This window comes from Perissodus microlepis, chromosome 4, assembly GCF_051167445.1.
Source record: "Perissodus microlepis isolate ML-2025 ecotype Zambia chromosome 4, ASM5116744v1, whole genome shotgun sequence".
Taxonomy (NCBI): domain Eukaryota; kingdom Metazoa; phylum Chordata; class Actinopteri; order Cichliformes; family Cichlidae; genus Perissodus; species Perissodus microlepis.
This window is the reverse complement of record NC_140464.1, coordinates 12,833,916-12,860,492: the sequence shown is the minus strand read 5'-3', so window position 1 is coordinate 12,860,492 and position 26,577 is coordinate 12,833,916. Positions and strand designations below refer to the sequence as shown.

The 26,577-nt window shown below is 37.0% G+C and overlaps 1 protein-coding gene across 3 annotated transcripts; it reads right to left on the bottom strand.

Annotated features, from left to right (window-relative positions):
- Nucleotides 1-7,580: 7,580 nt before the first annotated feature.
- On the bottom strand, nucleotides 7,581-26,392 carry LOC146388483 (immunoglobulin lambda-1 light chain-like). 3 transcript variants are annotated; one of them, XM_084925827.1, is made up of 4 exons: nucleotides 26,340-26,392; nucleotides 25,931-26,258; nucleotides 9,222-9,253; nucleotides 7,581-8,522 (listed from the first exon to the last, which is right to left on the bottom strand). In XM_084925827.1, exons 1-4 carry the CDS (start codon nucleotides 26,377-26,379, stop codon nucleotides 8,200-8,202), a joined length of 723 nt encoding a protein of 240 aa, XP_084781953.1. In that variant the 5' UTR covers nucleotides 26,380-26,392; the 3' UTR covers nucleotides 7,581-8,199. The 3 variants fall into 3 exon arrangements, with proteins under 3 accessions (XP_084781953.1, XP_084781954.1, XP_084781952.1); XM_084925828.1 differs by lacking the exons at nucleotides 25,931-26,258; nucleotides 26,340-26,392 and adding exons at nucleotides 10,970-11,289; nucleotides 11,384-11,461 and having other exon boundaries at nucleotides 7,582-8,522; nucleotides 9,222-9,255; XM_084925826.1 differs by lacking the exons at nucleotides 25,931-26,258; nucleotides 26,340-26,392 and adding exons at nucleotides 23,303-23,628; nucleotides 23,720-23,780 and having other exon boundaries at nucleotides 7,584-8,522; nucleotides 9,222-9,255.
- Nucleotides 26,393-26,577: the final 185 nt, after the last annotated feature.

Here is a 26,577-nt window from a genome sequence, read left to right as displayed (position 1 = left end):
TGTGCATATTATTGAAATTCCTTGCTTATTTATACGCTCAGTGATAAACGTTAAAAAGAGTCACAAAAAAGTAATTCAGTGTTTATTTCAGTTTTTTTCTCGCATTGGGTCAAATCTCATCAAAACTCTTTGTACTTTTGTCAGTCACAACTCTAGATTGATCACTTTCCAGAATAGTCCATTACTGAATTAATGTTTTCAGTCAAATTACTTCAAACTGAATATTTTTGATGACTTGGTCTTCAGGGATGGTGAAAGCTTTGTATTCATTCATCACAGACCTGAGGTGATTGACTGTTCATGTTTTGACAAATGTGGAAAAGGTTTCAAGGTGGTGGTTTTTTTGTTATTGTTAATTTATTTCAAACATGTAAACAGTATACAGGTACATTTAGTAAAGAAAATAAGAGGGAAAAAAATACTATACAAAAGTCAGTACATTTCAATATTGGTACCGTTCTGATTCATTTACATGTTGAAAGGGAGTGGGAAGAAGTACACACTTATGGCAAAGGGGTGGGATTAAATAAGTTATCAGTTAATATTTAATCAGCTTCCTTACTGATATAATCTGTAATAAAAATAGTGAACAGATTTCCGATATAATATATATACTATAATATCACATCATGACATTTTTTAAATAGAGACATTCACTTAATTTCAATATTTTCCCTTTCTTTATAGTTCGAGAAGATCAGATTTTTATAACTCTTCTTGAGCTTTCTTAATAGCTCTTTTATTTTAACACGGACCGGTCTCAAAAAGCACAATAGTGAGTACATTTTGTCCCAGCCGGATCACTGTGATACTTACTCATTATTATCATGTCATCATGTGTGTCAGTAATAAACTGAAGAGTCTCCTGTCTCCACCTGTTTAATTATGAAGTGGTAATCAATGAAGCTTATGAAGACACAGAAGAGAGCAGAACTGAAAGAGGAGTTTCAGCAAAACATCTTTCTTTTATAAAAGACTTAAATTACCGATATCAATAATTTATAATTTCATACAGTGAACATTGCCTATATATAAGCATTATTGTTTCAATCTCAATGATTTCATATAATCTTCTTTGTATTTGCTCTTCAAAAACTAATATAAATGACTTAATCAGTGTATATGTCATGGTCCTGGGTCTGCGAGTCAGTATTTGTGTTTCAGGTTTTGGATTTACATTTTTTGATTACTGTTGTTCATGATTTTGGTTTCCTTTCAAGTTCTCAGTGATCTTAGTTCTCCCTCCCTTAGTGCTCATCTCAGTCTGTGTTTAGTCTCTGCCTCTGTGTTTTCTTTCTGCTGTTCCTGTGTTCCTCGTTTCCTGTCAAGTCTCCCTTGTCTCTGTGTTCGTTCATCTCCGTTGTCTCCCCAGTCAGTCATGTCTCCCTGTGAGTGTTAGTTACTCTTGTCTCTGTGCTCCATATTTGCTCTGTCTCCTCTGTCAGTCGGATTTTTGTGTCAAGTCTGTATCTCCGTGCCGTCTCCTGCTTCCTGTTTTACTTTGATAGTCTCATGTCCTTTCTTAATATTTCCAGTTTTGCTTCCTTCACGTCCGGTTATGTGTGATTGCTCCCAGATGTGCTCTCCTCCTGTGTCTGATTCTTTTGTTACTCCCTGTGTATTTAGGCCATCTGTTTTCCTCTGTCTATTGTTATGCTGTACCATCATACGCCCTCATTGCTATGCGTTTTCTCTCTGATAACTTCTAGTTCTGTGTTTTTCTAATTTCCAGTTTTGTTTTTCTCCATTGTAATATTCCAGGTTTCTGTCACAGCATATAAACCTACCTTTTTCAGCTAAACCTTTTGTTTGAGTCCTGCATTTGGGTCCTAATCCTTCCTGTCACAGCCATAACATGACATTACATGGTTTATTATAATAATAATAATGTATACTTTATTGATACCCGTGGGGAAATTCCTCTCTGCATTTAACCCATTCACTCAGTGAAGCAGTATATTCCTCTTTCATAACTACAAATTAGATACACTGTTACATAGATACATTAATTATCTAAAAAAAAAAGAAAGAAAAATAGAAATACACAAACACAGAGAAATTCACTTATCTGTATATGTTTAAATTCTCTTTCTACCTCATTAACCCTTTAAAGCCGGTTGGAGCAGGCACGCTCCATTTTGCGTAACTATTTTTAAATCCCGGTAGCACTGCAATCACGTAAGCTAGCGCAATAATTTTTTTTACATATGAAACCGAAGGAGTTGTACTTACATCTTATGCCATCAGCTTGTCCTAAGTCACAGTTTCCTTCCACATATAGCTTTGCAAAAACTGGATAAAAAGCGCTTGCAGCAACAAAAACATAATATTCCAGAAACACGCTTTGCCCATCCGATCAGCTGTTCATAACACTTCCTATGTCGGGAACTATCGCATGTCCTCCATGTCCTGCCCGAAACCGGAAGTGACGTCATTTTGCGGAAATGTCGTTTTTTACCATCAGGGCCTCATGAGCCTATACTGGTGTTTTTAAAAGTTATGTTTGAGTTTATGACTTTCTGTGTCATTTCTGGGATGCTTAGGACTCATATTGCACTGCTGGAAATAGTTTATTTTGATGCATATGCTGTTTTTTTGCAAATTTGCATTATAATATTTATTTTCATTTTTCCTGCAGTATATAAAAATTGGTGTATTTCAAAAATAAAACTATGAAGACACTTAAAATAAATTTCCTGTGGTGGGAAACTATTTTGTGCAACTTTTTTGTATTTACAGTTTTGAGGGATAAGCCTCTTAAATTTCTCTAACTAGAAATATATGTTAAAAAACAAAAACGATTTTAAAATTTTTTGTAGTTAATTGCACTTTTTTGCAATGTATGTAATTACTATGCACTTAATGCAGACATATTATTAAAATTTGGGCTATAATGGTTGTATTGATGTATATCAACTTGAAATGCTCCCAAAAATGGCACTACAACATGTAAAAATATAATATAAGCTCTGGTGGACTTGGTTCTATGGTAGGTCTTAAAGGGTTAACATGCTTCTTCTCTCTGCAACTAGAGGCTACAGCTTGGAATCTGATTAGAATTAACATGTTGACAATGTTTTTGATCAAACATATTTTACACCACAATAATATTAAAAGCTGATGGTGTGAGGTTTTATGAGTGAATAATGTGTGTATATTTTGGTGCTTTGTTTATTTAAAATGAAAGTGCAAATGAAAGAAATGCAATGAATAAATTTAACAGAGCAATGTTTAAGAACTAATTGTGTGCCTTTGGTGCACTGAGTTTGTGCACAACAAGCAGAAGTAATAGTGAGGAAGTTTTTGTTACAGTGTGAATCACTGTGATGTGTACTCATTAACAGAGCTGTCCCATGTCTGACAGTAATAGACTGCAGAGTCTCCCTCCTCCACATTTTTAATGATCAAACGATAATCTGTTGTTGACTGATGAGTGGATGTGAATTTTGGAGAGGAGAATCCAGAGCCATAGTTTGGAGAACTCCAGCTATGATGAAACCTCACTACATACTGAGGAACTCCTCCTGGAATCTGTTTATACCACCAAGCAGCATAGTAAGTAACAGTCCCCAGGTTACAGTCCATGGTGGCTGTCTCTCCTTTCCTCACTGATAAAATAGGTTTCTGTGTCAGCACCGTCACACCACTCACACCTGCAAACAAGAAGACATAAAGTAACAAGAAACACACTGACATTTAAATCTAACATGAGATCCATTCTTCAGTATATTTTAGACTCTTTACATGTTAGAGCAGTGATGAGAGCACAGAGAGTCACCAGCATGTTGTCAGTGTGGGCTAAGAACTGAGTGGACAGGCGATGGCGGAGGAGCTATTTAATACAACTAACAGGAGGAGGAGCATTGGAGGGTTTTTTTTGTCTTGCCTGTATTACTAATATTGTTAGTGTTCTCAATGGTGTTGGTAATGTTTTGTCATCTTCTTTTTTTTTTTTCCCTTGTTCATTTTTATGTGTATTTGTTGTTTTGAATTTTGGAATAGTTACTCTCTTCACATCCAAAATGAGACAGGATTACAGTCGGTTACATGTGATACTTAATCCTGTGCTTTATTCAAAAATTAAACCTTGATTTAAAATTTTCTACATTTAAATGTATCACTGTAGAGAAGACTGTTAGAAATTGTTAATGTGACATTTTGACATTTTTGGATAATGTTGAGGTTCTTCTATATTTACCTCACTAAATGTTACATTAGTCTCTACTTTCACACTAAGTGTAAAATTATTCTGTTCACTAAAAAGTAAAAAAGAATCTTTTTAATTCAATGCTTTTATCGAGGTAATCAATTTTATAGAAAGGACACACACACAATGTTGCAGAGTTGGTGACGTTTTATATACATTGTGAGGAGGTTGTTGGGCATGCAGAATTGTGTAATGTTACTCACCAGTCTACAAATATAGAACAGCATGCATTGTATTTATTTATTTACATATTTATTTGTATTTATTTAACAAAGTTAGAGCGGACATTTCACAAATGTGGTTACACGTTGATTATGTTCTTGTATCTTCACCTTACTAAAATGTAACATTTTCAGGTTTGTCATTCTAAATTTATGTTAGTGGCTACTTTGAAAATGTATTCTTGTTTACTAAAAAGGAAGACAAATGTTGTATATCCAATGCTTTTGAGTGAATGCAAAATATCAGTTCCTTTGAATATCTGCAAATAAACACATGACTTAAACATTTTGCTTTATTCTGATTTCTAACATGTAAACTTTGCATTGAGCAAACAGCAGAAGCAGTAAAGAGGCATATTCTAAATGCATTGTGAGGAGGTTTTGTGCATGCAGAATTGTGTAATGTTACTCGCCAGTCTACAAATATAGAACAGCATGCATTTTCACTGCATTGTATTTATTTCTTTACATATTTATTTGTATTTATTTAACAAAGTTAGAGTGGACATTTCACAAATGTGGTTACACATTGATTATGTTCTTGTATCTTCACCTTACTAAAATGTAACAATTTCAGGTTTGTCATTCTAAATTTATGTTAGTGGCTACTTTGAAAATGTAATCTTGTTTACTAAAAAGGAAGACAAATGTTGTATATCCAATGCTTTTGAGTGAATGCAAAAATATCAGTTCCTTTGAATATCTACAAATAAACACATGACTTAAACATTTTACTTTATTCTGATTTCTAACATGTAAACTTTGCATTGAGCAAACAGCAGAAGCAGTAAAGAGGCATATTCTAAATGCACATTCTGGTCCTTGACTATTCATTGGGACATTCTGACATCATGATTGTAGGAAAAAATAATGGCAATAAATAAACACAGAGAAATTCACTGATCTGTATATGTTTACATTCTCTTTTTACCTCATGAGCATGCTTCTGATGAACTAAATGTTGGGTCTTAACATACGACCCTGCTGGAATCAGACCACGAGAGACTACAAACAGAACACAAGAGCCACTCGTTCGGTTTACTTGCAAGGGGAGGTTGCACTCACAGAACTTACACAAGCAGCCTGTAGCCAACTCCAAACTCCCCTCTCAGCCTTGTATTCAGTGAACACACAACACCTAATTGTAAAACCCATATAGTGTGTCACAAAAGCAAAGGCACCGTGTGTGTGTGTATGTGCGAGCATGTGCGTGAATGTGTGTGTGTGTGTATGTGTCTCTGTATACGTGACTTCCTGCTACACAATATATGTTTACAACATCCCTAGTCATAAAAGGGTCATCTCCCCTCACCCCATATATGGCTTTACCCCCTTTAATAGTCCACCATATACAAGGTACAGGGGAGCCCATAAACGGCAGGAAGTAAACATTCCTTACTAAATAAGGAAACCAGAATCTTACATGGAACGTGCCTGCATTTTGAGGAAAGGTTTAAAATTTTAAACACAACAATGACAACTTTTAACACAATCAATCCAAAACTAAAGCTGATTCAAAACAAAAAACTCTCTTTAACTAGCGGACCTGATCTGAGTTTGATGCAGTCTTGTTTTATTTTGACTGAATTTTAGTGAAGCATGAATTAGTGAAATTATTGAACTGTAAAATAAAGAGGATTTGTGTGGTCTCATTTTTTTCTTACTGTGGCTTGAAATCAGATTAACTAGTTAACAATGTGAGAATGTTTTTGATCAAACATGTTTTACACCACAATAATATTAAAAGCTGATGATGTGAGGTTTTATGTGTGAAGAATGTGTGTCTATTTTGGTGCTTTGTTTATTTAAAGTGAAAGTGCAAATGAAAAAAAAAATACAATGGGTAAATTTAACAGAGCAATATTTAAGAACTAATTGTGTGCCTTTGGTGAACTGAGTTTGTGCACAAAAAGAAGAAGTAAGGAGTGAGGAAGTTTTTGTCACAGTATAAATCACTGTGATACGTACTCATTAACAGAGCTGTCCCATGTCTGACAGTAATAGACAGCAGAGTCTCCCTCCTCCACATTGCTGATGATCAAACGATAATCTGATCTTGACTGATGAGTGGATGTGAATTTTGGAGAGGAGAACCCAGAGCCATAGGTTGGAGAACTAGAGTCATAACGAAAATACAGCACAAACTGAGGAACTCCTCCTGGAATCTGTTTATACCAACGAGCAGCACTGCCAGTAACAGTCCCCAGGTTACAGTCCATGGTGGCTGTCTCTCCTTTCCTCACTGATAAAACAGGAGGTTTCTGTGTCAGCACCGTCACACCACTCACACCTGCAAAAAACAAGAAGATATGAAGTAATGAGAAACACACTGACATCAGTATATATGTGTGCAATGTAAGTCAAAATGTTTACATGTTAGAGCAGTGATGAGAGCACAGAGAGTCACCAGCATAATGTCAGTGTGAAGTAAGAACTGATTTGGAGAAAAGGTGCTGGAGGAGCCATTTAATACAATGATCAGGAGGAGGAGCTGTGTCTCCGTTTTTTCGTTTGTCTTCATTTGTCTATATTAGCAACATAATATATATATATATATATATTTATTGATTGAAGCGTATAATCAGAATATACGCTTCCTCCAGAAGCACAAAGGGAATAATACCTACATTAAAACAAAATGGGAAAAAGAACTAGACATACAAATAGCAAAGGAGGATTGATAATCTTTGTGGGTGACACACAAACTCAAAGAATTGAAGAGAATTTACTTGGAAAAAATTGAATTTGTGTGTTTCTTAGACCTTAAAAGCAAGGAATGTGGGTGACAAAAGCAGGAAACAGTGTGGTCACATGAATGCCACCTACCCACAAAATCTTTGGGTAGACATTAAAATTCAAATATACTGGGACAATACATGTCTAACACTAAGAAAAAAACTAGGCTGTGAAATCCCTGTAGATGCCATTGTGCTGTATCTTGGAGTAATTAAAGTATTGCTCATTGTAGGTTGCAAAAAATAGCAAAACTGTTATATAAAGGGAAATCTTTATGAGAAGATAACTTTCTTGCAAATGTTTAAAGGAGACGCCTTTTCATAAAAGTGGAAGAAATGGATTGCCTTCATGTGTCATGGTCTAACAGTATTCAGCTGTCTCTGAATGATCAAATGATATGAACTGAAACATTTCCATTAAAAACAGCAGTTCCATTTTATTTTACAGAGAGCTGATACATCATTTACTTGAGGTTATAAATGAGTTACTAAGACCTGCAGGTGCATCCTGAAGAAACAGAAGAGCAGAGAGGTGATGCTTCACTAACTGAGTGTGAAGATTCATTTGCAAGTTTACAACCAACATTTTAAACCAGTGACACTTGCCCTCTCTCATACTCAGGAAGTATTGTTAAATGATGCTCTCTAGTGTTCAAATATTACACAGTCTGTATATCAGAATATACTTGTGTTTTAACTATGGGAAGAAGACATTTAAAAAATGGTGTGCTTGTGAGTGCTTTTTTTTCCTCTATGTGCCCCTCTCTAACATTTAAGAGTTCATTTTAATCATTTTAAATTTATGTTACCACAACACAGTGACACAATTTCTTATTTACTGACAAGAAAAGACATTTTTTAATCAATGCTTTTATTATTTAATGCAACATTCCTGAAAATACTTGTTGAAAACCAGCAAATGAATACATGACTTAAACCTTTTGCTTCATTCTGATTTCTAACACGTAAAGACTGTAATGAGCAAACAGCACAAGCAGTAAAGAAGCAGATTTTAAATGCACATTCTGGTCCTCGACTATTCAGTGGGACATTCTGACTTCTTGATGGTTTTCTCTGAAGTCTGTGAGCCCAAAGACACTTTACATGTATAAACCTTATCCATGTTCCAGTCTGATGTCTGGATGGTCAGAGAGCTGCTGATTTGGTAAGTCTGGTCTGGTCTCTGAACAGCAGTGCTGGTAGAGATCCCACTGCTCACTGGACTCCCAGCAGCCAACCAGCTCACATCTGCAAAAGGCACAGACTGACTGGACAGACAGACCAGAGAAGCTGTGTCGGACTGGAGCTCAGCACTGGACGGAGGGAAGACTGTCAGGACAGGAGGAGAGAGGCTGGAGCCTGAAAATACATGAAAGATGTTCAGAAAACAAAAAAAGATAAATGAAAGGAAAGAAGGAAATTGGAAATGAAGTCATAAAACCAGAAGAAATCAAGAAGAGTAAATATGGAATAAACATAACATTTGTTATGAAGTTAGAAGAAAACAAAACTATTGTACAATACTAAAATATATGGATCCAACATATTGTTTGAATTTCTTTTTATATTTTTACCAAATAAAATATGATTAGTTACTGTTTAACTTTCCATGTAAGATATCTTTGATTTAATTCTACACGTTTCTGCATAACATGTCAGCTAATATGGGTAATTTTCTTTCACGTCAAAGAAAAGTGTACAGCCAGGTTCTAATCACTTGAAAGTAATTTTGAACTTCAGTAACAGTGTTAACAACTATTGAAGAAAGAGAAAATGGGCCTATGTATGTTTTTGAAATACCAACCTAAACACAAATTAGAAGCAATAAGAACGGAAAAACAACATATTTCACACCATTGTAAGAGAACTGGTTTGACCCCATTTCACATTTTTTAAACATGTAATTCATGTCTCCTGTATATGAGACAACCTGAAACTATTTCAGATTGTACAAAATCATAAAAAATGATGCTGAACAAGAAACATATTGAATTAAGTAGTCATCAGCAGATTTTTGCAAAATCTCTGTTGTTTTATGATCAGTTAAAAAGTACTTACTTGTCACAACCAGCTTGGTGCCTTGTCCGAATACCACAGTGATTCAGTTTGTATACATGGCTGTACAAAAACCTCCTGACTGTCACTGATGAGGGGAGAGGAACTGAAACATCCTGTAGAGACTAACTTTCACTGTCAACATCTCATTCACTTCATCAATCTGTTTGTATTTTATAACTGTGTCTCTCTGTGTGTAGTCATGTTTGTTCTTTTATGTCACTTGTTTTGTGCAAGATTTAATAAAGTCCTCATTATTGGCCAGCATTAATCAAAGCTGTACTGTCTCTCAATAAGATTTTGGCCACAGTCTGCTTCACTATGAACCAGCTTTATTGGAAGAGTCTTCCAATGTCTAACAGGAACTCACTGCAGAGTCTCCTGTCTCTGAATGATTGATAATATACTTGAAATCAGTGTTTGGTCAGGATTTAGATATTAGTCTGTCTGAGGAGAATCCTGCTGAAATTGCAGGTGAGCTGTGAGAATGATGAAATCTCAGAACTGAGGAGAAGAACCAGGAACCTGTTTGTACCAGCTGACATAAAAGCGTTCAGCCTTTTTAATGTTGTATTTGAGCAGGTTAACGGTAAAAAAAAAAAAAAAAAAAAAAAAAAGAATTTAAAAAATGAGCAATCCAATGTTTAATAAGATGATGATGAGGACGTAGAGTTGAATCTTTCTGAGGAGAATCTTGTTTCAAAGCTGGGTGAACTGTCAGAATGGAGAAATCTTGGAACATACAGAACTTGTTTATACCAGCTAACAAAATTCCTATCATCTCTCTCAATGTTCCAGTTGAGAACAGCTAGTTGAAAACTTTGTACTTAAGTACAGTAAGTAAGCATTTCTACTTGGTTACTTCCCACCTCTGGGGACAGAGAACCTGTTCCAACGCCAAGTGAGCTGCCAGAATGACAAAACCCAGGTACCCCTCCTTCTTTTTTAGACCATCTAACATAATTCAACCATATTGCAGCTGAGAACAACTTCTTGACCTGGAGAAACCTTGTGGACAGCAGGTATCTGGATAAACACTTCCGCTGCATTAACATGTGCCAACAAACACAGAAAGAACATGAGTGAAATGTCTTTCTCCAAAAACATGGGCTATGAAACAGATGAGAAGAACATCTTACACTTTAGAGAAGTGATGAGAGAGCAGACAGTCCCCAGCATGTTGTCAGTGTGAGGTGTAAATATCCTTTAATATTCATCTGAGATATGAAAACAATTGTAGAGAGAAGAGAAGCAACAGATATAATTGAATTTAGCTACATTTTTACTTCATATGAAACATTTTTAAACCTCATTGTGCAACATTAACAGTATCTGTTTAGGCTGATTATTGTCATTTACTGCAGCTAGATTGTGACAGTTATCAGAGTTTTAGACAACCGTTTGTGAAATTGCTGTTATTTAAAAACACGCACATAATTGTGTTCATATATATGGCAATTTGTGTTTTTGGTGGTCATCATATTCCTCGATATTATATACTTTAAGTGATGATAGTTAAAATGTATCAAAAAGAGTAATTCAGTGTTTATTAATAGACTATCTGAAGTTGTTGAGTTTTCATTGATGAACATTAAAATAAATAAAAAATAACAATAAACACACTATTTGAAGGTGGTGGGTTAAAACTGAGTTTGTTGAATGGGTCTTTTGTCAGTATGTGAAAAAAAGAGCATCAAAAAGCAGAAGTATGAGTGAGGAGGTTTTTGTCACAGTATAAATCACTGTGATACAGCATTATTGCTGTCCCAAGTCTTACAGTAATAGACTGCAGAGTCTCCCTCCTCCACATTGTTGATGATCAAACGATAATCTGATGTTGACTGATGAGTGGATGTGAATTTTGGAGCAGAGAACCCAGAGCCATAGCTTGGAGACCTAGAGCTATGATAAAAATACAGCACAAACTGAGGAACTCCTCCTGGAATCTGTTTATACCACCGAGCAGCACTGCCAGTAACAGTCCCCAGGTTACAGTCCATGGTGGCTGTCTCTCCTTTCCTCACTGATAAAACAGGAGGTTTCTGTGTCAGCACCGTCACCCCACTCACACCTGCAAACAACAAGAAGACATGGAGTCAAGAGAAACACACTGACATTTAAATGTAACATGAGGTCTTTTCTTCAGTATATTTTAGACTCTTTACATGTTAGAGCAGTGACGAGAGCACAGAGAGTCACCAGCATGTTGTCAGTGTGTGTTGAGAATGGATTTGTAATTTGGAAAGAGATTAGACTCCTTCTGTAGAGGAGAGGAGGTGTGAACCATTAAATATATCACTGAAACTCAGAGAGACTGACAGGAGGAGGAGCACTGGATTTCCCCCCCTTTCTCTAACCTGTATCATTAACATTATCTTCATAAACACTGATGTTGGTAATGTCTTCTGTTTTCTTCTTCTTTTTCCCTTTATTCATTTCTTTTTTGTTTGTTTGATTGTTATTTTGAATTTTATAATGGTTACTATCTCCACATCTAAAGTGAGGCAGGATTATAGTTGGTTATATTTTACTTAAACTTGTGCTTTATTCAAAAAATATGCCTTGATGTAACTTTTGCTAAATTTGAATTCATCACCATCTAGAGAACACTGTTAGATATTTTTAATCATGCTGAGGTTCTTGTATATTTACCTCACTAAACGTTACGTTAGTGACTACTTTCACACTAACTTGATCAGACTGCTTTTGCAGCTTTTCTCCCAGCACAGCTCTCTCCTCCAGTCCGAGTCACCTCCTGATAGAGGGAGAGCCTCATTAGCTGATCAGCCCCAGCTGCAGTCAAGTAGCAGAGGGGGTTGTTAATCAGCACAGGAGCACAGAGGCTGCAGCCTGAAAATACACAGTGTTCAGTAGCTACAAATGCCATAAAAGTCTAGAAAATGACAGTAATGATATTAGCATTATTTGCAGAAACATTAAGTTTTCAGCTTAAAATTTCCAAACTATGAAAAACCATAAGAACATCCAGTGAAAGGGAAGCACAGGAAATATATGCTGTTCCAAAAAAATTAAAGAAACACTTTTTAAGAGTATCGCATCAAGTAAGTTAAATTTCTGGTCTGATCAGTCAAGTAGCAGAGGTTTGTTCGATTGTTAATCAATTTCAGCTGATTTAGTCTTAATGCAATCAACAACAGGTGCACAACAGGCAATGATGAAAGAACAATCAAAACAAATGATTTTACACGTGGAAGTCACTGGCATTTTCCCCTTTTACTTTTTCTGAGTGTTTCTTCACTAGTTTTGTATTTGGCTATGGTCAGTGTCTTAGCTGTTAGTATGAAGAAAAACATGGACTCCAAATCCTCCAGTACGGCGGAGGAGTGTGTTTCTCTGATGCAGTGGATTCCGGGTTCCTACTGGTGCACAACAATACTCATGAGGAGAGAGCATACAGGAACTTCCTGAAGACCAAGTGAACTGTAAAGGAGTAGAGTTGAGAGTAGAGCTGGACTCCATTTAGTTTAGTTTATTATGAGAAGTTCATAGACCAAACCAAAGAGGTAAACTGCCTTTAATTTACCAAATTATAGTGAAATGCAGCCTGAAAATATAATAATATAAATCACATTTTATAGTCAGGGAAAGTCTCATCTAATGTTACAGAGAGCTGACACGACTTCATTTGCATGAAGTTATAAAAGATACCGAGACCTGCAGATGTATCCTGGACAGGAAGAGAGGGAGGAGGAGAGATGTGATGCTTCACTAACTGAGTGTGAAGATTTATTTACAAATTTATAACTGACGTTTTGAACCAGTGTCACCTTTCCCTTTGAGTTTTCAAGCAGAATTGTGTAATGATAATCTCCAGCCTACAAATATGGAAAAACAGGCATTTTCAGAGCATTTCTTTAGAGTTAAACAGTTAAATGTGGTTACATGTTAATTATGTTCTCATATCTTCACCTTAATAAAATGCAACAATTTCAGGTTACTAATAATAATAATAATGGATTGGATTTATATAGCGCTTTTCAAGGCACCCAAAGCGCTTTACAATGCCACTATTCATTCACTCTCGCATTCACACACTGGTGGAGGCAAGCTACGGTTGTAGCCACAGCTGCCCTGGGGCAGACTGACAGAAGCGAGGCTGCCATATCGCGCCATCGGCCCCTCTGGCCAACACCAGTAGGCAGTAGGGTAAAGTGTCTTGCCCAAGGACACAACGACCAGGACAGAGAGCCCGGGGATCGGCGACCGTACAGCGCATCTGTAACCTTCTGGTTACAGATGCGCTTCCCAACCCCCTGAGCCACAGTCGCCCCATTCTGATTTTATGTTAGTGGCTACTTTGAAAGTGTATTCTTGCTCACTAAAAAAGTAAAACAAATGTTGTATAGCCAGTGCTTTTATTGATATATGAAAAATAGCAGTTTCTTTGAATATCTGCAAATAAACACATGACTTAAACATTTTGCTTTACTGTGATTTCTAACATGTATCATATCAAATTTGTGTGTATAGCACATTTAAAGACCAAAGTACACCAAAGTGCTTTCCAGTAATACCATAACACAGATAAAATCACAATATAAAAAATATAAACTACAGATATAAAATAATTACAAAATGCAAATGCAGAGCCGGATGAAAATCACTCTAATTAGCTTCGGATGCTAGGTTAAACAAGTAAGGTTTTAGATGTGATTTAAAAGATTGAATAGACTCAGATGCACGAATGTCAAGAGGAAGATTATTCCATAATTTGGGTGCGGCAACAGCAAAGGCACGGTCTCCTCCAGTCTTCAGCTGAGATCTAGGTTGCACTAAGAGCAGTTGACCCGGTGATCTTCGTGCTCTCTTAGGGCTATACTGACAGAGGAGATCAGCTAAGTAATTTGGCGCCCTATTATTTCGAATTTTATAAGTAAACAATAAGATTTTAAAATTAAATCGATATTTAATAGGAAGCCAGTGTAAGTTGGCTAGAACGGGGTGATGGAATCATACCTTCTAGTGCCGGATAAGAGACGTGCTGCGGCATTTTTTAGCAATTGCAATCGCTGAAGGAGGGAAAATTGGAGTCCCAAGTAAAGAGAGTAACAATAATCTGGTCTTGAAGTGATAAATACATGAATACGTTTCTCTAGATCTTTACATGCTATATAAGGTAGACAGAACATGCAGACTTAGCAAACAGCAGAAGCATAAAGAGGCATATTGTAAATGCACATTCTGATCCTTGACTATTCAGTGGGACATTCTGACTTCTTGATAATTTTGTGTAAAATCGTTTGGCTCTTGGCGAAGGCGGTCGCACTTTTCTCCTCTCCTCCTCTCCCTTATCTTTCCTGCTTAGCTCTTATGTCCTTGTCTAGTCTCGTGTTTTTTTTATTACTTTCCCTGGAACACTCTCTCACAGTCTGTTCTCTAAAACCTAAAAGAGAATTATGGATTTGATCAACTGGTCCCTGAATGCTATTGACACCCTTTTCTCAACGAGAAGTCTGGGCTCGGGTGAGCCCGAGTGTCCTGGAGGTACTTTCCCTGCCGGATACACGATGGACGGTTGGCATAACTGGAGGGTCGTGTGCCTGGCGGGACTGTCGATCGAGGACGCTGAAGATATCTATTCAGAACCATGATAACAGGGTTCTTGCTGATCGGAGCTGGCTTGGCCCTGGCTTATCGAAGAATAAAGAAAGCGGAACCAGCTGTTCAAACCCCCCCCAAAGGCTGAAATGATGGGACGAGGCGCGACTTCTCAGAATGGGCTCACTGAATGCAGCATGGATAAGATCTTGGAGAAGCTTGCGGCTGCTGTGACTACTCAGAATAAGACCTCTGAGCGAAAGTTGGATCACATCATGGAGCAGCTCACTGCGGTCGTGAGTTCTCAGAATCTGCTCTTTGAGCACAAGAATGACAAGACCACGGAGCGCAAGTTTGATAACATCATGGAGAAGCTCGTGGCTCTCCCACGGGAGATTGAGAGACCAGTGTCGGAGTGTTAAGAACAGCTTTGAAATTCTCATGAGTTGTTCGCACTAAAGTAAAACCACCATCATAATGTGGCTATCCCTTCGGTGCCAGCTGTGGGCTCAAGGCTGGAGCCGAACAAAAACTCAGTGGTTTTCTGTAACGTAACCGTTCTCCGACTTGTATCCCCATGAGATGTCTGTGTTGTGTGTGTAAGGTTGGGGGGCGGGTCCATTCCTCTGCAGGGCAACCTGCATGTGGTGAATAAAATTTGAACTTGAACTTAAAGTCTGTGAGCCCAAGGACACTTTACATGTATAAACCTTATCCATGTTCCAGTCTGATGTCTGGATGGTCAGAGAGCTGCTGATTTGGTAAGTCTGGTCTGGTCTCTGAACAGCAGTGCTGGTAGAGATCCCACTGCTCACTGGACTCCCACCAGAAAACCAGCTCACATCTGCAAATTTCACAGACTGACTGGACAGACAGACCAGAGAAGCTGTGTTGGACTGGAGCTCAGCACTGGACGGAGGGAAGACTGTCAGGACAGGAGGAGGGAGGCTGGAGCCTGAAAATACACGAAGAACATTTTTTTAAAAAAGAAAAGAAAAATCAAAGGAAATTAGAGAATGAGAAATTACAAATTAAGCAATGAAAACAAAATAAATCAATCAACAGGAGTCAATATGGAATAAACAGAATATTTGTAATGAAAAACAGTCTGCAAAAATATATTGAAATAATAATCCAACACTGAACTTCTTTTTAAAATTTTCTAGGATTTAATTCTACAGGTTTCTGCATAACATGTCAGCTACTGTGAATTATTTTCTTTCATTTCAAAGAAAACTGTTGGGCCAGTTTCTCATCACTTAAAATTTATTTTTAACTTCAGTAACACTGCTGTAATACTATTGGAATAAGAGAAAACCCAAGTACTCAAAAAATCTTTATTCATGTCATTAATTTCAAATTAGTGCTTTTGTTATTAATGTCATGGTCCTGGGTCATGTGACCCAGTGTTTTGAGTTTCATTGTATTTTGTTATTTATTTGTGATCTAGTTTCCTTTTTTTGCTTATCTACCTAATTTCTCTCAGGCCTACGTGGCTGTTTTACTCCTTTGTTTTTAGGCCCTTTCGTGTCATCACCCCTTATTTTTTACTCTCCCTTTTTGGTTCATGTTGTCAGGTTGGTATCATGTCTGCATCCCATCATGTTTCCCTTTTTTTGAAAGTCTTGTTTCTATGTTCTGTGTGCTTATTTTACTCTTACCTGTCATTATGGTCTATTGCACAGGTGTCGAACTCCAGTCCTTGAGGGCCGGCATCCTGCAGGTTTTAGATGTGTCCTTGATCCAACACAGCTGATTTAAATTGCTAAATGACCTCCTCAACATGTCTTGAAGTTCTCCAGGGCTAGTAATGAACTAATCATTTGATTCAGGTGTGTTGACCCAGGGTGAGATCTAAAACCTGCAGGACACCGGCTCTCGAGTCCTGGAGTTCGACACCCCTGGGGTGGCTGTAGCTCAGGTGGCAGAGCAGGTCAGCCACTAACCAGAAGGTGGTTCGATCCCAGGCTGCTCCAGTCTGCATGCCAAATATCCTTGGGCACAATACTAACCCCATGTTGCTCTCCGATGCGTCCATCGCAGTGTGAATGTGTATGAATGGTAGATACTTAGCACTTAAGAGCTCAGAAGAAAGTGCTTGTGTGAATGGGTGTGATTGGGTGAATGAATTAGTTGTATAAAGTGCTTTGAGTGCTCAGAACGAGTACAAAAGCACTATATAAGAACCATTTACCCCTGGTCTATTGTGTCAGCTGTTTCCTCATGTGTTTCCACTTCCCCTAATCTCCCTTCTGTATATTTAGTCTGTGTGTGTCCTTTCAGTCTTTGTTGGATCATCTGTGTTAACTCCCTGCAGGTATTCACAGTTATCATAGTTGTCTTAGTCGATTCATAGTTCCTCGGTCTCATCTCTGTCTCAGTTATTTTACTTCTCCCAGTTTAGGTTTCCATTTAGCTCTCGCCCCTGTTTGCCTTCGTTTGAGTTTGTTATTCATGTTATCAGCCACAATATATGCTCGTCTTTTGTTAAACCCTGAGTTCCATGTCCCTTTGTGTCTGCTCTTTGGTCTGTTCAACAAACACAGCGGCATAACCCGCCATGACAATTAAATTTGTTGCCATTAGTTTGTTGTAAAATAATCCCATTCAACACAATTCTAGAACTGTATTGTATTCTTTTTTTTCTTTTTATTTATCGGTCATCAATAACAAAGTATGTTTTGTTATGGGAATGTACTTGTCATGGTCTGTGGTGGGTGGCTGGAATTTCCATGAGGCTCCTGAACCTACCTGGGATCCACCCCTGGGCGGGGGCCACCTCCTCCAGTTCCTGCACACCTTGAGTCAATTGCAGGCAATCAAGCCAGAGTGATTTAAGCCTCACGCTGACATTCATTCACCCCCAATTTGTCATCAACCTCATGATAAAACGGTCTCTGTGATTTACCTTGTTAACTAAACTTTGTTTTGCCGCAGTTCCTGGATTCACCTTGGCTCAAACCTTTGGGTCACACTCTACTCTAAGACTTAAGATACCAAGCCACCACTCTGGAAATCACTCTGTGCCTCACCTGCCTGCCCTCCTGCCATCACACTACATCTGCTCACCACAGATCCCCATTGCCCTCCTCTCATTGCTCTGTTTCTCCTCCTGCAAGTAAGAATAGCAATACAAATTGCTTACCACTTCAGGGCTCCCTCCACTACTTCCCTAACTCCATTGTCCTCTCTCCTCAGTGTGACTGCTTACTGCCCAGCTCCAGTCTACATCTTAGGCTCCGTTCTCTCTCTAGTTCTGCGTTCCCTTAGCCACGTTACCCAGGCCATGCCACGTCAAGCTCTAAGTTTCATTGCTTTTTTCCTTGCCACATTTCCAAAGTCTAAGCCTAACCAATAAAATATTGTTAAACCACCTGCTGTCCCTGTTCTGGGTTCGTGCGCCAGACTCCAGTTTTGGTACAGTCCATTCGGTCCCATGACAATACTATTTCTGTTTGCTTTTGCAAATAAAATAAGTTTTAGTTTTCGTAATGTTGTAAATAAAACCCCTATGGACTGCACAGCTATCTATATTAATTATTTACTACAATATTAATCATGTTTTTGTACAAATGATAGAAAAATATATACAATAATAATACAATAACTACAATCAATCAAACCATCAGGATTACCAAAGTCATGCTTAATCACCATGTCTGACAAAAATAATGTTCTTGAAAAGTGGTTGTAAAAGTATCAAACATTTATCACTAGTGTCTATACCTCACCCTTCTACATTTTCCTTCTGCCTCATAAATATGTTTATGATCTGAACAAACTAAACGTAAATGAAGATGGTCTAAAAGTTCTAAACTAACTTCAGTATCACTTTGTATTTTTGTTTAACCGCATGTTAACGACACTTCAGGTAAACTGCAGTTCTAATGTAACAGTTAGACCTGTGAGTAGTGTCTATAAAATGTCTGATAAAATTTCTTGCTGTTGCTGTAGCCCATCTGCTTCAAGGTCAGATGGGCTTTCAAAGATGCTCAGTTTGAACTTCAGCAGTCTTATACCTGCATGCGTAAATGCTTTGAGTTGCTGCTGATGTGAAATGCTGGTTAGATATTTGGATGACTGTGGCGAGCAGTGGAAGAGGCATAATTAATAAAGTGGTTGCTGAATGTATGTAGTGTGACTTTACTGGATTATACTGTTATGTGTTTTCTTTGTCTGTTTTCTCATGCATAGAGTTTGACGAGTATTATTTTGCTCTTCTCCATTTCATCAGTTATGTAAAGTTTCAAAGACATTCTTCACATTTCATTTTTGTTTCTGATTTTTTTTGTTCTACATTAAGCTTACACTCTGCAGAACTCTATCAAAGGTCAGTAATGTTTTGAGGAAAAAAAAAAAAACTAAACATTTTGATGACTCTGTAGTGTAGTCAAAGTTTTACATTCACTCATCACAGAGTTTAAATAATTTACTGACTATTGATGTTTTTGACAAATGTGAAACAGTTTCATTGTTGAAGTGTCTTTTGCACAGCTAATTGTTCTGAGACGAGCATGCACAGTGGGCTTTTCTGCTGTGAGAATTGCACCAAATTGTATGAGAGAACATGTAATTTGGTTTATCTGATAATTTGTGAATTTTTTTTATTGTTTTCCTTTTTATATTTTTAATTAAAGAACAAAAAACTAGAAATCCAGTATTTAAAAACACAGTATCTGAAGGTGGTGCATTTTCTTTAGAATTTTCTTGATGAATCTATAATCTGTAAGTGATAGAGTCTGAAAAAGCAGAAGTACTAATGAGGAGGTTTTTGTCACAGCCTGAATCACTGTGATACGGGTGCAGAAGCAGAGTCATCATATGTCTGACAGTAATACACTGCAGAGTCTCCTGTCTCTGCTCGCTTGATAATGAACTGGTAATCAATGTTTGATGAGGATTTAGAGTTGAACCTGTCTGAGGAGAATCCTGTTCCAAATTCAAGTGAGCTGTCAGAATGACGAAATCTTAGAACATACTGAGGAGCCTCTCCATGAACTTGTTTATACCATCTAACATAATTCCCATCATATCTCTCTATGTTGCAGTTGAGAACAGCTTGTTGACCTGGAGAAACTGTGTGAACAGCAGGTGTCTGGGTCAACACGATCACTGCATCAACATCTGCCAGGAAACAGAAAAAACTGAAGGTAAAAGTTTAACTCTAAATATGGAATAAAAACAGAAATGAGAAGAAGATCTTACATGTTAGAGCAGTGATGAGAGTGCAGAGGGTCCACAGCATGTTGTCAGTGTGAGGTGTAAATGATCTTTACTGTTCAGATGAGTTGTGAGTAAGATTGTGAGAGGAGATACTGGAGCTTATAAAGACACAGAGGAAACCAAAGGAGGAGGAGGTTCAGCAAAACTACTTTCATTCATTCTGATTCATATTCATCATTTACACTCATGTTTGTCATAAGAAACTACTCTTGAAAAAAGTTGTTGTAAAAGAAACAAATGTTTATCACTGATGTCTTTATGCTCACACGTTACATTTTCTTTCTACCCAAGTGTGTTTATGATTGATTATCAACTAAACTTTAATTTAGCTGCATTTTCACTTTAAACATTGTCTTGACAGGCGACAGTTCTTCATTTACATGTATCTATTTTACACAACCTTATTGTGTAACAATCCTTTTAGTCTGATTATTGCCACATGTGTTGCACCTGCAGTGCAACAGTTATCAGAGTTTATCACTATAGACTAGTATACATCAAATCTATATTATTAAAACAAATCACATAGAGCAGCATACACATTTTTGTGTTTGTTAGCATTGTGTGTATGATCATTTGTGTTTTTGTAGTGATAAATGTTAAAATGAGTCATTAATGAGTCAGTAATTCAGTGTTTTTTCAGTGTTTTTTTTCTCGCATTGGCTCAAATCTCATCAAAACTCTTTGTACTTTTGTCAGTCACAACTCTAGATTGATCACTTTCCAGAATAGTCCATCACTGAATTAATGTTTTCAGTCAAATTACTTCAAACTGAATATTTTTGATGACTTGGTCTTCAGGGATGGTGAAAGCTTTGTATTCATTCATCACAGACCTGAGGTGATTGACTGTTCATGTTTTGACAAATGTGGAAAAGGTTTCAAGGTGGTGGGTTTTTTGTTATTGTTAATTTATTTCAAACATGTAAACAATATACAGGTACATTTAGTAAAGAAAATAAGAGAGAGAAAAATACTATATGAAAGTCAGTACATTTCAATATTGCTACCGTTCTGATTCATGTACATGTATAAAGGGAGTGGGAAGAAGTACACACTTATTTAATCCCACCTCTTTGCCATAAGTTATCAGTTAATATTTAGTCAGCTTCCTTACTGATATAATCTGTAATAAAAATAGTGAACAGATTTCCGATATAATATATATACTATAATATCACATCATGAAATTTTTTAAATAGAGACATTCACTTAATTTCGAGAAGATCATATTTTTATAATTCTTCTTGAGCTTTCTTAATAGCTCTTTTATTTTAACATGGCCCAGTCTCAAAAAGCACAAGTAATAGTGAGTACATTTTAGTACATCACTGTGATACTTACTCATTATTATCATGTCATCATGTGTGTCAGTAATACACTGCGGAGTCTCCTGTCTCCGCCTGTTTAATTATGAAGTGGTAATCAATGACACTTATAAAGACACAGAGGAGAGCAGAACTGAAAGAGGAGTTTCAGAAAAACAGCCTTCTTTTATAAAAGACTTAAATTACCAATATAAATAATTTATAAGATAAGATAAAGATAAGATAAGATAAGAAAAAACTTTATTAATCCCTCGGGTGGGTTCCTCTGGGAAATTCGGTTTCCAAATAGCACAGCACCGACAGAAGTTACAGAATGTGAGCAGAATACCATATATACACATATATAAATACAGAGACATATATAAATAAAGAGTATTGCACATTTCAAGTATTGAAGTCTATTGCACCGTTGGTTATTAACAAAAAGTATTGCACAGTGAAAAGGCACTACAGCTTAGTTGTTCCCCCCTCCTTTGTTGCCCCTCCCTCTCCCCTCCAGAGAGGAGTTAAACAGTTTGATGGCGTATAATTTCATACAGTGAAAATTGCCTTTGTATGAGCATTATTGTTTCAATCTCAATGATTTCATATAATCTTCTTTGTAAATGCTCTTCAAAAACTAATAAATGACTTAAACAGTGTATATGTCATGGTCCTGGGTCTGCGAGTCAGGTTTTGGATTTATATTCTTTGATTACTGTTGTTCATGATTTTGGTTTCCTTTCAAGTTCTCAGTGATCTTAGTTCTCCCTCCCTTAGTGTTCATCTCAGCCTGTGTTTAGTCTCTTCCTCCGTGTTTTCTCTGCGCTGTGTTCTTCGTATCCTGTCAAGTCTCCCTTGTCTCTGTGTTCGTTCATCTCCTGTGTCTCCCCAGTCAGTCATGTCTCCCTGTGACTGTTAGTTACTCTTGTCTCCGTGACCCATGTTCGCTCTGTCTCCGCTGTCAGTCGGTGTTTTGTGTCAAGTCTGTATCTCCGTTCCTTCTCCTGCTTCCTGTTTTACTTTGATAGTCTCGTGTTCTTTCTTAATGTTTCCAGTTGTGCTTCCTTCACGTCCGGTTATGTGTGATTGCTCCCAGATGTGCTCTCCTCCTGTGTCTGATTCCCTCGTTACTCCCTGTGTATTACGCCCTGTGTTTTCCTCTGTCTATTGTTATGTTGTACCATCATACTCCCTCATTGCTATGTGTTTTCTCTGTGGCACCGGATAACTTCTAGCTCTGTGTTTTTCTAATTTCCAGTTTTGTTTTTCTCAGTTGTAATATTCCGGGTTTTTGTCACAGCAAATAAAGCTGCCTTTTTCAGTTGAACCTTTTGTTCGAGTCCTGCATTTGGGTCCTAATCCTTCCTGTCACAGCCGTAACATGACATTATATGGTTTATTATAATAATAATAATAATAATAATAATAATAATAATAATAATAATAATAATAATAATAATAATGTATACTTTATTGATCCCCGTGCGGAAATTCCTCTCTGCATTTAACCCATTCACTCAGTGAAGCAATATATTCCTCTTTCATAACAAGAAATTAGATACATTGATTATCTAAAAAAAAGAAAAGAAAAAGAAAAAACAATAGAAATACACAAACACAGAGAAATTCATTTATCTGTATATGTTTACATTCTCTTTCTACCTCATTAACATGCTTCTTCTCTCTGAAGCTAGAGGCTACAGCTTGGAATCTGATTAGAATTAACATGTTGACAATGTTTTTGATCAAACATATTTTACACCACAATAATATTAAAAGCTGATGGTGTGAGGTTTTATGAGTGAATAATGTGTGTCTATTTTGGTGCTTTGTTTATTTAAAATGAAAGTGCAAATGAAAGAAATGCAATGAATAAATTTAACAGAGCAATGTTTAAGAACTAATTGTGTGCCTTTGGTGCACTGAGTTTGTGCACAAAAAGCAGAAGTAATAGTGAGGAAGTTTTTGTCACAGTATAAATCACTGTGATACGTACTCATTAACAGAGCTGTCCCATGTCTGACAGTAATAGACTGCAGAGTCTCCCTCCTCCACACTCTTGATGATCAAACGATAATCTGATGTTGACTGATGAGTGGATGTGAATTTGGGAGAGGAGAACCCAGAGCCATAGGTTGGAGAACTATAGCTATGATAAAAATACAGCACAAACTGAGGAACTCCTCCTGGAATCTGTTTATACCAGGCAGCAACATTATTTGTAACAGTCCCCAGGTTACAGTCCATGGTGGCTGTCTCTCCTTTCCTCACTGATAAAACAGGAGGTTTCTGTGTCAGCACCGTCACACCACTCACACCTGCAAACAAGAAGATATGGAGTCATGAGAAACACACTGACATTTGAATATAGCATGAGGTCTATTCTTCAGTATATTTTAGACTCTTTACATGTTAGAGCAGTGATGAGAGCACAGAGAGTCACCAGCATGTTGTCAGTGTGGACTAACAACTGAGTGGAGAGGTGATGGTGGAGGAGCTATTTAATACAACTAACAGGAGGAGGAGCATTGGAGGGTTTTTTTTTGTTTTGCCTGTATTACTAATATTGTTAGTGTTCTCAATGGTGTTGGTAACGTTTTGTCATCTTCTTTTTTTTCATTGTTCATTTTTTGTTTATTTGTTGTTTTGAATTTTGGAATAGTTACTCTCTTCACATCCAAAATGAGACAGGATTACAGTTGGTTACATTTGATACTTAATCTTGTGCTTTATTCAAAAATTAAACCTTGATTTAAATTTTTCTACATTTAAACGTATCACTGTCTAGAGAACACTGTTAGAAATTGTTAATGTGACATTTTGACATTTTTGGATAATGTTGAGGTTCTTCTATATTTACCTCACTAAATGTTACATTAGTCTCTACTTTCACACTAAGTGTAAAATTATTCTGTTCACTAAAAAGTAAAAAAGAATGTTTTTAATTCAATGCTTTTATCGAGGCAATCCATTTTATAGAAAGGACACACACACAATGTTGCAGAGTTGGTGATGTTTTATATACATTGTGAGGAGGTTTTGTGCATGCAGAATTGTGTAATGTTACTCGCCAGTCTACAAATATAGAACAGCATGCATTTTCACTGCATTGTATTTATTTCTTTACATATTTATTTGTATTTATTTAACAAAGTTAGAGTGGACATTTCACAAATGTGGTTACACGTTGATTATGTTCTTGTATCTTCACCTTACTAAAATGTAACAATTTCAGGTTTGTCATTCTAAATTTATGTTAGTGGCTACTTTGAAAATGTAATCTTGTTTACTAAAAAGGAAGACAAATGTTGTATATCCAATGCTTTTGAGTGAATGCAAAAATATCAGTTCCTTTGAATATCTACAAATAAACACATGACTTAAACATTTTACTTTATTCTGATTTCTAACATGTAAACTTTGCATTGAGCAAACAGCAGAAGCAGTAAAGAGGCATATTCTAAATGCACATTCTGGTCCTTGACTATTCATTGGGACATTCTGACATCATGATTGTAGGAAAAAATAATGGCAATAAATAAACACAGAGAAATTCACTGATCTGTATATGTTTACATTCTCTTTTTACCTCATGAACATGCTTCTGATGAACTAAATGTTGGGTCTAAACATACGACCCTGCTGGAATCAGACCACGAGAGACTACAAACAGAACACAAGAGCCACTCGTTCGCTTTACTTGCAAGGGGAGGTTGCACTCACAGAACTTACACAAGCAGCCTGTAGCCAACTCCAAACTCCCCTCGCAGCCTTGTATTCAGTAAACACACAACACTCAATTGTAAAACCCATATAGTGTGTCACAAAGGCACCGTGTGTGTGTGTGTGTGTGTGTGTGTGCGAGCATGTGAGTGAATGTGTGTGTGTGTATGTGTCTCTGTATACGTGACTTCCTGCTACAAAATATATGTTTACAACATCCCTAGTCATAAAAGGGTCATCTCCCTTCACCCCATATATGGCTCAACCCCCTTTAATGGTCCACTATATACAAGGTACAGGGGAGCCCATAAACGGCAGAAAGTAAACATTCCTTACTAAATAAGGAAACCAGAATCTTACATGGAACGTGCCTGCATTTTAAGGAAAGGTTTAAAATTTTAAACACAACAATGACAACTTTTAACACAATCAATCCAAAACTAAAGCTGATTCAAAATAAAAACTCTCTTTAACTAGCGGACCTGATCTGAGTTTGATGCAGTCTTGTTTTATTTTGACTGAATTTTAGTGAAGCATGAATTAGTGAAATTATTGAACTGTAAAATAAAGAGGATTTGTGTGGTCTCATTTTTTTCTTACTGTGGCTTGAAATCAGATTAACTAGTTAACAATGTGAGAATGTTTTTGATCAAACATGTTTTACAGTACAATAATATTAAAAGCTGATGATGTGAGGTTTTATGTGTGAAGAATGTGTGTCTATTTTGGTGCTTTGTTTATTTAAAGTGAAAGTGCAAATGAAAAAAAAAATACAATGGGTAAATTTAACAGAGCAATATTTAAGAACTAATTGTGTGCCTTTGGTGCACCGAGTTTGTGCACAAAAAGCAGAAGTAATAGTGAGGAAGTTTTTGTCACAGTGTAAATCACTGTGATGTGTACTCATTAACAGAGCTGTCCCATGTCTTACAGTAATAGACTGCAGAGTCTCCCTCCTCCACATTTTTAATGATCAAACGATAATCTGTTGTTGACTGATGAGTACATGTGAATTTTGGGGAAGAGAATCCAGAGCCATAGTATGGAGAACTCCAGGTATGACGAAACCTCACCACATGCTGAGGACTTCCTCCTGGAATCTGTTTATACCAGAAGGCAGCAGAGTCAGTAACAGTCCCCAGGTTACAGTCCATGGTGGCTGTCTCTCCTTTCCTCACTGACACAACAGGAGGTTTCTGTGTCAGCACCGTCACACTACTCACACCTGCAAACAACAAGAAGACATGGAGTCAAGAGAAACACACTGACATTAAAATATGTGTGCAAAATAAGTCAAAGTGTTTACATGTTAGAGCAGTGATGATAGCACAGAGAGTCACCAGCATGATGTCGATGTGAACTAAGAACTGATTCCGAGAAAAGTCGCTGGAGGAGCCATTTAATACAAGTATCAGGAGGCGGAGCTGTGTCTCCTCCTTTCTCCCTATTACATCATCGTAATATTGTTTTTCTTTTGTCTTCATTTATTTCTTTATTAGCATCATAGTGTATATACAGGGAGTGCAGAATTATTAGGCAAATGA

Bases quoted from the DNA above. Each gene is read 5' to 3' on its own strand.
- LOC146388483 (XM_084925827.1), bottom strand. From the start codon at position 26,379: ATGCTGGTGACTCTCTGTGCTATCATCACTGCTCTAACAT. The intron at 9,254-25,930 runs ATCACAGTGATT...AATCACTGTGGT, and splicing joins AGCTCTGTTAATGAGTACAC to ATTCGGACAAGGCACCAAGC. The intron at 8,523-9,221 runs GTAAGTACTTTT...ATGTATTTTCAG, and splicing joins CACCAAGCTGGTTGTGACAA to GCTCCAGCCTCTCTCCTCCT.